The 15,123-nt window shown below is 33.6% G+C and overlaps 1 protein-coding gene across 1 annotated transcript; it reads left to right on the forward strand.

Moving 5' to 3' along the window:
• The first annotated feature begins 11,064 nt into the window (after positions 1-11,064).
• LOC136226592 (feruloyl CoA ortho-hydroxylase F6H1-3-like) lies at positions 11,065-13,306 on the forward strand. Its single transcript, XM_066015166.1, has 2 exons — positions 11,065-11,637; positions 12,607-13,306. The coding sequence occupies exons 1-2, from the start codon at positions 11,138-11,140 to the stop codon at positions 13,190-13,192; spliced, it is 1,086 nt and encodes a 361-aa protein (XP_065871238.1). The 5' UTR covers positions 11,065-11,137; the 3' UTR covers positions 13,193-13,306.
• Positions 13,307-15,123: the final 1,817 nt, after the last annotated feature.

Below are 15,123 nucleotides of genomic sequence, written 5' to 3' on the forward strand. Positions count from 1 at the left end.
TTTTCATCACTATTTTTACTTATTAATGTGTATTATTTTCTCTACTTTGTTTTAGTGGACATTATTACTCATTTTTTGTACATACATCTATGTGTATTTACTCTATTTTCATATTTATATATATACTCTTTCAAATGTATTTGATTTGGGTGAATTTGAGATTTAATTCATTAATTGTTGTAATTATGTTCAAATGGAGGTTAATTGAGTGAAAAGGGGAAAAATAAAAGACAAAAAGAGATTTCAAGTTGTTTGTTTAAATTAAAGCTTTTCTAGATATTCCTAAAGTGTAAATAAGGTTTTTTTTAGTCATTTTTAAACCGTTTCCAAAATATCACGTGTTGAAACCTTAATCCGTTCCAACGGCGGATTAAGTGAACCTTTTAATTAAAATCATTTTCTATTTGTAAATAATAGAGTTTTGAAACGTTTTCTTGTCTAAATGGTTTTGTACAAAATAATTTGACTTGTATGCTTAATCACGTTTTTTTAGATTAAAACTGTTTGTTCAACGTTTTCAAACGCTCGAGTCGTTCCAACGGCAATTCGAGCGAACATCATTAACGGGGTTTTGAAACGTACCTAAATCGTTCCAACGACGATTAAGGTACGAACCGTGTAAATAAACTCGTTTTGTGAGTGAGATTAGCGTAGAAGTAATATACGACATAAAGCCTAAATCACACTGTGAATAAATCAATTCTTTCTCCTCCCCCTCTCTCTCCTATGTATTTTAAATTTATGCAAAATGGATGATTCTTTACTAAAGTGGCTTTTAATGACATGCTCAAAACGGTTTTCAAAGCGAGAAAGAAAAAGTTTCAAATGAATTTTAAACTTAAAGAAATATGCAATTAGTCCGTTATCGCCTAACACGCTGAGTAGGAGGCCGGTGGTTCATAACCGAGCGATGTCGGGGTGCCTAGTAGCCTTTCTCCGGAAAGGAGCTAGCCTTCTCGGCTCGTACCTAAGTTTCCCGAACCCTCACCGGTCTCCCGCAAGGGATCGGTGTTCATTTTCCCATTCGTGGGTAGCGACTCTTCCATACTCCAGGCTCCGGTCCTGCCGAGCAGCTTGATTCCACGATTGGTTGCTTTCGGCGCGAATCACCGCTTACGTCGCCATGAGGTGTCCACCCCCCGGTCCGCCCGGGCGAGGCCGTTGGGCACCTTGTCTAACAACAAGGAAACTTCCGACCTATCTCAGGGACTACCACCTCGCATTAGCACAAGGCTCCACCTTGCCCTGCCTCACCAACTCTCCGCATACTTTGTCCAAGCACCTTTCCTATGACAAGCTCACTTCAGCCAAGAAGGCATTCACGATCAACCTCACATGCCATAGGGAGCCTGCAACATATCAAGAAGCACAATCTGATAAGAATTGGGTGGAAGCAATGCAAAAAGAGTTAACAGCTTTGTAGAAGAATCAAATATGGGATATGGTTTCATTACCTGCTGGAAAAAGACCCATAGGCTGCAGATGGGTCTACAAAATCAAGCACAACACAGACGGAAGTGTGGCTCGATTCAAAGCTAGGCTGGTGGCAAAGGGGTACACCCAGTAGGAAGGCGTGGACTTCACAACCACTTTCGCACATGTAGCCAAGTTTACAACGATTAGAACACTTTAAACATTAGCTATTGCTAAAAAATGGCACATTCACCAGCTAGATATTGACAATGCCTAATTACACGGAGAGTTATGCAAGGATGTATACATGGTGGTGCCGCCTGGGATGGTTGCGCAAGACACACGACAAGTATGCAAGCTTAACAAAGCCCTTTACGGGCTTTGTCAAGCAGGGAGGCAATGAAATGCAAAGCTATCAGCCACCATCAAAGGAATGGGTTTTACCCAATCTATAGCAGATCCATCCTTATTCACCAAAGGTGAGGGAAGTAGCACAACCACATTATTAATATATGTAGACGATGTCATTCTCGCAGGTAATGACATGCAGGCCATCACTTCGGTCAAAAGGCACCTAGATGAGGCATTTAGCATCAAGGACCTGGGGCCATATACTATTTCCTCAACTTCGAGTTTTCTCGCAACTAGCAGGGGCTCCACATGTCACAAAGAAAATATACATTAGAATTGTTGCATGACATGGGGTTCATCGACTGTAAGCCAGCCTCATCCCCAGCCTTATCAAACCACTTCCAGCAAACACATCATACAGGTAGCTTATAGGAAAGCTGCTATATTTAACCCATACAAGACCAGATATCACACACATAGTGAATCAACTATCACAACACCTCACACAGCCAACCACCGAAGATCAAAATAGAGCTGAAAGGGTGTTACGTTACCTGAAAGGGACAATCAGTCTTGGGTTGTTCTTCCCTACATGCAATAGCTTACAACTTCAAGCCTTTACAGATTCAGACTGGGCTACTTGCTCGGAAACTCGCAAATCGGTCACCAGCTACGCCGTGTTCCTCGGATCGACCCTAGTTTCTTGGAGATCGAAGAAGCAGAACACCGTCTCTAGATCATCCTCGGAACCCGAATATAGAGCCATAGCTTCGACTTCATGCGATCTCCATTGGCTCACTAATCTTTTGCGGGATCTAGGTGCGCCGCCGTCCACGGCATCTCTTCTCTTCTGTGATAACACATCGGCAATGCACATAGCACATAACCCGATTTTCCATGAACGAATGAAACACATAGACATGGATTGTCATGTGGTTCGAGAACGCGTTCAAGCATGACTCATCAGGTTGATGCCAATTCCTTCTGCGCTACAATTAGCGGATCTGTTTACAAAGGCACAACACTCGCAGCTGAGATTTCTGATAAGCAAACTAGGCTTGAGGAGTTTTTACCAAGCATAGTTTGAGGAAGGGTGTTGAAATAACAAGAAGAAAGGTTTTGCTTTTCTTCCATTTACAGGGAACAAGTTTCAAAGAAGAAGAAGAGGAAAAGACTCTTGGAAGTCTCAATGTTACGTATTGAAGGAAGATAGAGTTTATCTATCTGACTAAACACATCTAGCATAATAAATCAAAGGGTTCATGACTCTTCACTTGACCAGGGGCAATTTAGTCATTCCACAGCCTTGGAGGGCATTTCGGTCTTTGACCAATATTAGGGCATTCTAGAAGCAGTCCACAATCTTGTGATAGTCACCACCTTACCCAATCATATCTCAAATAGATCATCACCATTCATGATTTCTAGATTTGATTAATGGTGATGATTCACCCACTTGGCATGTCCTTTCTTACTTAGCCTTAAAGATTACTTGATCAATACACCTAGAAACAATATAAGATGTAATAGTTAGCAAAGTTTATTTTCAATGAGAATATTTGGTATTTTTCACTCAACTCATTCAAATTAATAGAAAACAACAATATGGTATTTGAAAGAAAAATTTCCTGAGTTTTAAATACTCTTTGTGATTGAACTAGACAAAATAATTCGATCCTTATTCATATAGAGGGAAATAAAAACATATGTCCGTTAATCTCCTAATTAAGCAGATTTTAAATGTTGTATTAAAGTCCTGTAACCACACAAATGTTTGGAGATTTGAAAATAAGAGGTTGGTAACATTTTTCCATTTTACAACTCACAAATACGAACTGTAATAGGTTTGAGAGAAAAAAAATATGGGCCGAAATAAAAATGGTTGGCCCAAGGGCCCCATTTCAGTATGAGATTTGCGTTAGCCACGTCATGCAGCTGTGCCTCCAACCCGGTGAGATTTGATTTTCACCCTTCTGAACATGAGAGAGCATGACCTCGAATTATTAGTTAAATTTTTGTAAAGCCTTCTTCCTTATAAGTTAGAGAAAAACTTCTCATATTTGTGGGATGTGGGAACTTCAAATCTCATTTTCCTCTTTCAAACCAATCCATGTGGTTCACTTTAAGTTTTAATTTCTCATCCACATCTTCTCCGTTGTGAGTATATACTGTTTAAAAGCTCTCATGCCACAAAATACGTTGATGCACTTCAAGTTATTCTAAATGCCAAGTAACCGTTGTATATTTAAGCTTCAAGTTAATAAAAAATAACACTGCATAAATGCTATTTTTTTCTTATTTTTTCAACAGTAACTTCACCGGTAACAATAAAAAATGAAAGTCGAATACCCAAACAATAGAAGGACAAACCGATTGTCCAATTATATATATAAAAAATACTTGGTAGGATTGACAATAAATTAATAAGAAATCACAAATCCAACCTTTTAAATGATATAAAGTCTCGAGATCATGGAATGCATGAGTAAATTCATTGAGAAGTGCAAGCAAAAAATACTTTCAGAACGCACTCGAAACAACCATACTCATCTCTAAAGACACATCCAACCCTAAAACTGAAATAATTGACAAAACACACAACACCAAAGGTACATTTCAACGAAAGATTATATGAAAGCGACCAATGGTAGGGAGGAGCTACTAAAGCCGAAAAAATAAAAATGCATCTACTGTTGAAGCAAGTGGAGTAATTATATTTGCCTTTCTCATTTCTATGATCTACAACCTTCTATGATTCCTTAGATCTGTCTAGAGACGGAGTTTCTCCTCAAGTGCTTAAAAACACCAACATTGTGCTCTATTTTATTAAGTCACTAGATTTCTCACCACCGTGAAGTTTAACATACGAGCCGAGCTAAGGAGAAAATAGATTTGAGAAGGTGAAAATGAAATGAAAGAAAAGATTATCCAAAGAAAAAACATATGTAGCATCTATAATCATCCCTAAGGACATCTAACTGGAAAACTGAAATTATTGACAAACCACACAACACAAATATCTTAAATATTGTCATCTAAATTTAATTTTGTTCTAAATGTCATAAATGATATAATTAAGGACCTAAAAATATACAAAAAATTTAGAGATTATTAAAAAAAACATACATTTTATTTTCATATTTTGCACCAGTGGCATATTACTTAGTTGGGGAAGAAAAACGATTTGTGTTTTTAATAATTTTTTAATAAACTTTGAGATGAAATACCCTTTAACCTTGACAAAATATTTATATTTATATTTTTTATTTCTCTAACACATTGTTAACTGATATTTTGAATAATGCTAATTTTAACCTTGTCACATGTGGTTTTGGGTGCGGACGTGCCAGAGAAATTACTTCTCAAATAATGTGGGGTAAGTTTATGGATTTTGCATACAAAAACTTGAAATCTAATTAAAACGATTGACGAGGGACGTAAGGATTGAAAAAATCCCCCTTGGATTCATAGCCCCGTTATAGAAACTTTGCTCGATAATTTAAAGTTATTGCGAGTAAGTAAAGGAAATAAGAGTGAGAGACTGACACGAGATTTGATGTAAAAATGATATACTTTATTGATGCAAAAAGGGTCTAAATACAGATGTTCAAGGAAAATAATTGCAATTGAATTAATTTCTATATTAACATATAACTAAACCAATTGCAAAATTGAATGTAAACAAATAATAACATGAGAAGAAATTGAATTGCAATAATTACAATAGAGGAAATGAAATTATAAATTGAAACGACAAACTCAGAGCCACAATTATCTATCTCGAGGAGGCATTGAGTGATGACCAACTTTAGATTTGTAAATACTACGAGCGCTTCGAACGGACGATAAAGAGCGGGACTGTCTTTGTGTATGAGCTTTTGGTTTGAATAGATCGGGAATGAAGCGAGTAACTTAATTTGGACAGAATTGGATCAAAATTTGGATTTGACTTTGGATTGCTCGTAAACGAGTTATCGAACATGAAATGAAGCAAAAAGAAATCCTAAAAATGAAATTTAGGATGTTGGCAACGAATGTGTGTAAAAATCAGGATTAAAATGGAACTTTAATTGGTTGGAAACGCAAAAATGATATGGGTAAGCAAATTGTATAAAAGCTGGATAGATTATGTAAAATGATTTGGGGCATGAAGAAGGGCTTGTAAAACGAGGTTTCGGACATAGAATGAGGCTATACGAAAGGCTAAAATCAAGTTCAGAATGTTACGAATGAGTTTGTGTAAGAACCAAGGACATAAAGGGGATGTAAGGAGTTTCAAATGATTCTTCGATCAAAAGTCTTAAGTTGAAAAGATTCTTCGATCAAAGATCGTAAGTCTAAAAGATTCTTCGATCTAATACACTCAAGCTAAAAACAAGGTACATGAGGTACTTTCTCACAATAACCATCACACGGAACAAGTGAATGAACCATATGGTTAATAAAGGATGCTTCATACATATTTGTAAAAGAAAATAAATGATTAAAAAATGCACTTCATTCACAAAAATTACAAAAATGAAAAAATCGAAGTTACAAACAAAATGGCAATAAGAAGATCAATTTAAAGTCCCCGATTGGGCATCAAATCCCCATCCAGCTCCAAGTCAGACTCATGAGGAAGAAGGGCATTAGCCAAACTCGCAGGTGCTGGAAATGAAAGGTCATATTTAGGATAAGGGTCGCTATCACTTGGAGGCTTCACATTCACCAAGTAGTTCATATCGGCATCCGCGTATCTTTCTCTTTGCCCTAAAAAGCTTCACCCGATAACGATTCATCCTCACAAAACCAATAGCATGATTCTCCCGCACCTCATTCAAATAGAGCATTTCTTTGGTGGAAAGCTTGCTCTTTAGCTAGGGAACGTCTACAACTTGTTTCTCAGAAAAGCTCTAGAGCTTATGGTTCTCAGCATGTACCTCTCGAATGTCTTCAGAATATTTCAATCTCTTTTTATTAGATCAGCAAGCTAAGCAGAAAATCGTGCATTGGATTCTGCGGACTCCGACTGAGCAGCGTATAGAGCACTGTCTAAAGCACCAACTTGAGACTCAACCCTATTACATTTATCGCGGAACCGTTCACTCTGAGCTTTGGTCCGTCTTAGTTGGGCATTCGTAGCTGTTAAAGCAGCTTGCATCTCTTCCCCTACCATGCATATGAAGCTTCGGCGGCACACATCCGATCCTCGGTCTGCACCCGAGCCGCTTGGACCATGACGAGGTCAACCTCGAGATGGCTTAAATTGGCATGGCAGCTCATCGTGGCCTCTTTGGCAGAAGCAAGCCATTCTTCCTTTTGCCTTAGGCCATATTACAGGGCCACAATCTCCCCTTCCCGAAGAGCAAGAATTTCATGAGTCTTCTTCAGATCAATCTCTTCCCGGAGACTAATGGAAATTTGATGTCTCACTTCTAATACCTCCACTCGACGAAGGGTGTTCTTAAGGTGCTCCCCAATTTCAGTACTCGAAGACATGGCCTGTACACAAAAGACAAAAACATAAGAATTGTAGTTCAACAAATGGCCCAAAGCACGACATATGGAAAAATCGCCTACAAACTTGGGATTGCCGGACGTTGTTCAGCTCCATCATTTCATGGGCAAACAAATCCGTTTGCTCCAGCTGACACATCAGCGCAAGCAGAAAAGTCCTTGTGGATTCCGAAAAAATAAGACTTGGAGCCAAATAACAAAATACACTTTCCACAAAAAGATTTATTACAGAATCCTGAAAGAATGTCTTAATGACTAGGTGGTGGGGGACATCTGATATCGGGCTAAATGATATCATGTCAGTGATGTCATCAGTATCCTCGTTACGATCTAGGCCCAAACACATCCAAGACGGCCGCAACCTCATTTCAACATGTCGGAAACGGTTGATGTGGCCCAAGCCCAACAAGCGGCGGCCCATCACTAACGTCCAAACCTCCAAGTCTCAACACATCAAAGGACCTTCTAGAATCCTACGAGATAAAGGATTCCTCCTAGGATTCGGAATCATTGAGGGATACAGAATCCTAAGGTTGTAAGAATTCCTAAGGAGGTGACAACCTTAAAACCTAATCATGCATTATAAATATACAGACATAGACATAAAGTTCGGTACATTAACTACTATCTCTAAACTAGTCCATACCCTTCCATTCAGCCCTAATAACAAATTGACCAAGGCATCGGAGCAGGTTTGTCGGACTCCAGTCCCATCCGATCTGTATATTGTCTTGTAGGAGCCAACACGAAGTTAGATCATCAACAACGTCTTGGCACGTGACCGAGTTCAAATAGATAAACAAGTTATCAAAATCTAAAAGGAAGATTTTTGCATGATATGTACGTAGACAAGGCTACGACCATAAAAGTATCTATCTGCATATATATGGCCTGGGATGGTGGTGTAGTATATACCATGGGTTTAGTGGTGCAAGTTGGTAATAGAGTAGAGTAGCCCCAAGCTAGGGATATCATCAGATATTATCATAAAACGGTGCCGTATGTGGTTGTTGTAATGTAAGTTATCATATGTCGATTTCCATTATGATGTCATCTTGCAAGACTCTAACCAATTTCCTACTTAATTTGCTCGACTTTGACTATATTCTTTGAAATATCAACATTGTCACATATCTCTTTTGAAATAAATAATTGTATCATTACAATATTTTGTTCTATTAATCTCAATCGTTTATAAAGTCATCACCAATATAATATTCTACTTTATAAAAAAAATTATTTGTGAATTACATCATAAACACCAACTTAAATTCAAGATCATATAACAATTCCTTTGAATTGACCCCATATATATTATTATTATTGTTGTTGGTACGTTAGACATAATTGATATTAAGAAGATCCAATATGATAGTCAAATAACGAATTACATTCAATAAATTAGTTTGTTTTTTTGGTTAAGTAAGGATAATTCTTCTTTTTTATTGATTTGGATTCGGGAATGGTTGCCAGGAAGTACCAACCCAGTTGGGATGTCCCGGACTTCCTTTTCTTATTCTCTACCTCTTAATAAAAAAAAGTAAAGATAAAAATAATTAATTAAACAGATGCATGTTCACGGAGGCGTGAATCTTAATGAAATTTATGTAGGGTTATAATTAAGTTAATTATTTGTACCCATGTTAGCTTTATTCCTAAAGTAGTTTTAAAATACTCAAGTTGTATATATAATACACTAATTTATAGGTCAAGATCTCTAGGAATTAAAAAAAAAAACCCAAGCTTTCTGGTGTATAAAATTTAAATGCAAATTGTTCATTATATATGCAAGTTGAATTAAGAATTTAAGAATTTTATATTTTAGATAGCTGTCTTATTTTATTATTTTGTTAGAGAGATTAGATGGATGTGTTATTTTAAAGAAAATATTAACTTGAAAACTTCAAATAATTGTTAAGTGGATTATGTAATTAATTAATAACTCTCTTTGGGTGTTCGCTATGGTTACTTTGTTTTTTACAAAGTACCGTTACTTGGTGTGGTTTTCACCATTGGATTAATTTTATGCTCTATCATCCAATGGTGAAAACCACACCAAGTAACGGTACTTTGTAAAAAACAAAGTAACCATAGCGGGCACCACTCTCTTTGAGTGATAATCTGATGTAGGGATTAAAATAAGTATAATATGTATTTTCTTTCAAGTTGTGAGCACATGGAGAAGGCATGAAGTAGTACACACACAGGAATCATATTGGAATATTAGATGGTTGGTGAGGTTTCTTTTAATGGAAAAATTTAGACTTAAATAATATTTAGAGTTGTTGAAAAAATAATTCACTTTCATTTTTACTTTTGTTTTTTCTGTTAATTGTTTTTAAAGGTAATTATATATAGCATGGCACATGGGCTCAGAAGAAAATCCGTCCCAATTTTCCTATTTCTTTATTCAAAAATTCTACTATACTAAAAAAATCTACTATACTTTAAGTGCAATATCACCTAATAGATAGTAGAAAATAATTAAATCACTTGAAAAATGGAGAGATTTAATGATTAATTTAAACAAGTTAATTCAGATATTAAATAAGACTTGAAAGTAGAGGAGACAATTTGAACGAGTACAAAAGACTAAATTTATATCAAGCATATTTATTTTTTCACACCAATTGATTGTCTAATATCTACGTGGTAGAGCAAGATGAGATTTTGAACAAGTTGATGTATACACACTTTAAGTAAGTTCAGAGGAACAATAGATTGTTGTAAGCAAATTTAGATAGAAAATAAATAAAAGTTGAGAGATTTAATAGATCAATTTAAATAATTTCAGAATGAAAATAAAATATTTTCAAAAATATATGAGTATAAGTGTATATATATAAGCCTATTTATTCTTTTCCACCAATAATCTCTATTGCAGCGATATGCATCCAATTTTTGATTGGTGGTGTGTAATTCTCGGGTTTCAATATAGAAGTTTTCTCCCCTTACTTGTTTTCCTTTCAATTTTTGACATGTAGCATTATTGTTTTAGGAAGTGTTTGTTTATTCCATTTTCTACTTCTGTTTGCATTTTCATATTAAAAATAAGAGTTTTGACTGTTTGATTACAGAACTACTCTTTGTCATTTATATATGAAAATTAGCTTTTTACAACTGCACGAAATCTTTGTTTTTCCAATTGTAAATATGAATCAATAAATAGCAACAGTAAACAACAATAACAAACAACAAGTAAATCAAACATGTCCTTATTTTAAGTCTATTAACTCTGTTTACATTCAGTTAATTCTAATTAAAGTATGATCATTCTGCCACATGTTAGAAATTGAATTTCAAAAAATAAGTATGATAATGTTAATCAAACTTCTTATAAATTGATTTAAATTATAATTCTACATTTAAATTTAACATTTGTAGGACCCGTTTGTTTTATCTACTGTTTGCTATTTGTTGTTTATTGTTGAAAACAACTGTTTTTCCAAAAAGTAAGAATTCTCGGTTTTTATAAAAGTCTATTTTTTAGGTTTAAAAGGCAAACAAGATGTCATTAACCAAACACCTAAAATTCTCTATATTTTTAAGTAAAAATACAAATAAAAGCATGAAAATTAGCAATCAAACACCCTTTACTATTATATTGTCATATAAAAAAACTTATTAATTTTTCCTGCTATCTAACATTTTTTATTTATTTATTAATTTGGTACATTTCAAAGTTGAAATAGTACTACAAAGTTAAAATTTCACTTAAATACTATTCATACCATGTTACCAAATAAGAATATCCTGGATTCAAAATATGTAAAAAATAATAAAGCTTATAAATAGGTCCACTATCCATTCAGTCTCTTCAAGCTAGACACCATTTTGCACCGAAATAAACCAAAAGTCTCTCTCTTCAAAAAAGATGGCTCCAGCTGTTGCAGAAACAAGCATTGAGTCCCTTGATCTTAACGATTTTGTGATCAACCAAGGACATGGTGTAAAGGGTTTATCTGATTTGAACCTAAAAAGCCTACCCAGACAATATATTCAACCCAAAGAAGCACTCATCAATATCATCCCACAAGATTCCATACCTGTAATTGACATGTCCAACTGGGAAAATGACCCCAAAATTGCACAATCTGTGTGCGAGGCTGCTGAGAAATTTGGGTTCTTTCAGGTTGTTAACCATGGTGTTCCTCTTGAGGTTCTTGATGGAGTTCAGGAAGCAACTCACCGTTTCTTTGGGTTACCTGCTGGGGTTAAGAGGAACTATTCTAAGGACCTTTCTTCTTCAAATAATGTTAGATTTGGTACTAGTTTTAGTCCTGATTGTGAAAAAGCTCTTGAATGGAAGGATTATCTTAGCCTCTTTTATGTCTCCCAAGATGAAGCTTCTGCATTGTGGCCTCCTCAGTGCAAGTAAGAATACCTCCATTTTTCTTTAAGTAAACAAGATACAATTTTATTTTTAATATTTTCAATTATATTTAACATTAATTTTAAGCATACTGCTAGTTTACCGTTATTTGACTTACTTTTAATATAATTTTTTTTATCATTATTTAACCTGTTATTTAAATTTTACTTCGGATCTTTTAGTGTGTGATACAAACATAGTTGCAGATGAACCACTTAAAATACTAATAATTAAATCAGACACATAAAGAATTAACATGTTACATGTTAAGACATGCGAAAATATTTTAACTTATCGATAAATTTATTTAAATTTTTTTAATGAGGTAATCAAATAACAATCAAACCAATTTGTTTATGTTTTCTATTGGGATGAGTAAAATTGATCTTATTATAATAAATATTACCATTTTATAAAGATAAATTTACACTTTGAAAACTGATATGAATAAATCTATATTTTATTCCTATTTTTTGTATGGGAAATAATTAATATAAGATGAACAATCTCAACTTTTTTTTTTTTTTTTTTGAGTAAAGAACAATCTCAACTTAATTCAATGGGCAAGGAAACAAAAATACCACGAGCAACCAGAAAAAATTCTACAGTTGCTAAAATTTGTGGTTTAACAACGGTTTTCAGTGTCGCTAAATATTTAACCCTACTTTTAAAAGCGTTGTTAAATTGTGTCACTTTTTTTTCACGATATAAATTTTGAGTGAATAAATTCAATCCGTCAATATTTCATACAAAATCATTGTCAATTTGACGCTTATATTTTTAGCGTCATGATTTTTATCATATTATTATTATTAATTTTTTAAAATTTCACTATATTTTATTCAAGCGTCTTAAAGTTAGCGACAAATAATTTTTGTTATCTCCTTAATTTGCTTAAGATTATATTCATATTTTTAATATGGCGACACTTAAATTTAGAACGATAACCCTCTGAGTTTATTTTTTTACAGGGATGAATGCCTTGAATATATGAAGAGATCTGAAGTTCTTTGCAGAAAGCTAATGAGTGCATTAATGGAGAATTTGAATGTGAAGGAAATAGATGAAACTAAAGAATCACAACTTATGGGATCCCAAAGAATTAATCTTAATTACTATCCTAAATGCCCCAATCCTAACCTCACAATTGGGGTTGGCCGGCACTCCGATGTCTCATCTCTTACTTTCCTCCTCCAAGACCAAATCGGCGGGCTTTACGTGCGAGTAAACGAAGGGAAAGGCGAAGAAGACGGATGGGTTCATGTTCCTCCAATTGAAGGATCACTTGTGATCAATGTTGGAGATGCACTTCAGATTTTGAGTAATGGTAGATATAGAAGCGTTGAGCATTGTGTTATTGCGAGTGGAAGCAAGAACAGAATTTCTATTCCCATTTTCGTTAACCCGAAACCGAGTGAAGTCATCGGTCCCTTGCCGGAAGTTCTTGCTACAGGTGAGAAGCCTAAATATAAGAATATTCTGTATTCTGATTATGTGAAGCATTTCTTCAGAAAGGCTCATGATGGAAAAAAGACCGTTGAATTTGCTGCTATGTAACAAATTACATGTTTATAAGTTGTATCTGTTTTGTAATCAAGGATATATTTCAATAAATTTTAGTAATTGAAATGGTAATTTTATTTCAATATAATAATACATAATGTTATTAAAGTCAACAAATTTAAAAAGCTTCAAGAAAATTAGAATTTTGATCGTGACAAAACATCATCTGAATGGTGTGCAAACTATTGGGATTTTTCATTGTTTTTGTAATTGGGTTTCAAAATTAGGCATGGAAAACATGATATTCAAGTATCACACTCACACACGTCTTGTATTACCTTGACATGAAAATGTTAGATGTAAAGAGTAATAGAAAAAATTTGTTTGATTAGTATTTAACTGCCAGTTCAGACGTTCCAAATATCAATTATGTCTAAGATATTTAGTGTATTGGTAATAAAATTATAAAAATTCGATTAAAATGTTAAAAATTAAATCTGCTATATATAAGTTAATCACAATTTTTTTTGTCAAACTGTTTAAAGTATTTTAGTGTTTTTAATTTAGTTAAATAAACCAATAAAAATGTACGAAACTAATTCAATTTATTGACAAACTTGTTTGGAAGGTTCGATGTGTGAGTTAAATAACAGTCAATCCACTTTTTTCAAATTTTCGATAGAGCAGGAATAAGATTGATCTTACTTGGAAATGTTAGAGTTAACTTTACACTATTTAATACATTATGACTAAATCTGCACTTTGCTTGAAATATTAGAACTAAATTTGGCCTTATCACCAAAAAAAAAAAAAAATTCATACAATAGAACGCCCAAACTATAACTCCTGACTCTGCCACTAATCCCGGTCCATTGAGGCGAGCACAAACTTCTTGTGCTCACCATGTATCTGCACACTGTATTTTGTATGAGTTGCACCAATTTCACCACAAAAAATATTAATCTTTAATTCTATCATTAAATTACAAAAAATATGAAATGTTTTTAAAATCAACTTACGTACAATTGGTGCAGAATAAGGAACAAAATATTTGTGTTTTACAATAATGTCTAAAATTGACTCAATTTGCCAATGTCAAAGATAAAATTGCTCTCGACTATAAACTTCAGAGGTAAAATTGTACTATTTTAGATGTTAAGAGTAAAATTTCTTATATCTATAAATGTTAAGGTATTTTTTTTTTTTAAGGAATTTTATAGATATTTTTACACTTTATCCCAACTAAAAATAAAAATATGAGATTCTAATGTATTTATGAAAAAGCACATGGGATGGGTGAGAAAATATAAATATGGAAACCAGTTAAATGTAAACTAAAATTCATACTTAAATGTAATTTCCTCAAAATTAAAACAATATGAGATACGAGAACAGTCTTTTTAAAAGCAAGGCTCACTTGGGCTGGGTTCCACACACTAATTAAACATTTAAAAACTCAAAATCAGTTTAATAAAGAGTGGGCTTGCAGATGGATATGCCCTCTAATAGCCCATGAATTAGTGGATACTTTTTAAATTTTTCAGAAAAAATAGTTGAGAAATTATCTAAGATTTAAGATTTATGATTTGAGAAATTACATTTCATGAAATTCGAAAAAAATATTAATAATTATATAAGTTATAATTTTAAATTATATCAAATTAATAAAATTATTATTTTTAATATATTTTAAGAATTAGAGTTTATAAATTTAGAATATATTGTCTAAGATTTAAGATTTATGAATTGAGGTTTAAAATTTTAAATTAAGGTATAAAAGTGTATTTGATTTGTTATGTATAAAAAATAGTCACATATTGAGAACTAAGTTTGATAACATGATTTAATTGTAATTTTGTAACCATTTTTTATATTCATGGAAAAAGCTCAAAATAGTTATCCCATATAAAGTTGTTTGGAAATTTACATAGAAAATTAGCTTTAAAAAATTATTTACAATTATATCAAGTAATAATTTGTATTAT

Source organism: Euphorbia lathyris, chromosome 4 (genome assembly GCF_963576675.1).
Source record: "Euphorbia lathyris chromosome 4, ddEupLath1.1, whole genome shotgun sequence".
In the NCBI taxonomy this organism is placed as follows: domain Eukaryota; kingdom Viridiplantae; phylum Streptophyta; class Magnoliopsida; order Malpighiales; family Euphorbiaceae; genus Euphorbia; species Euphorbia lathyris.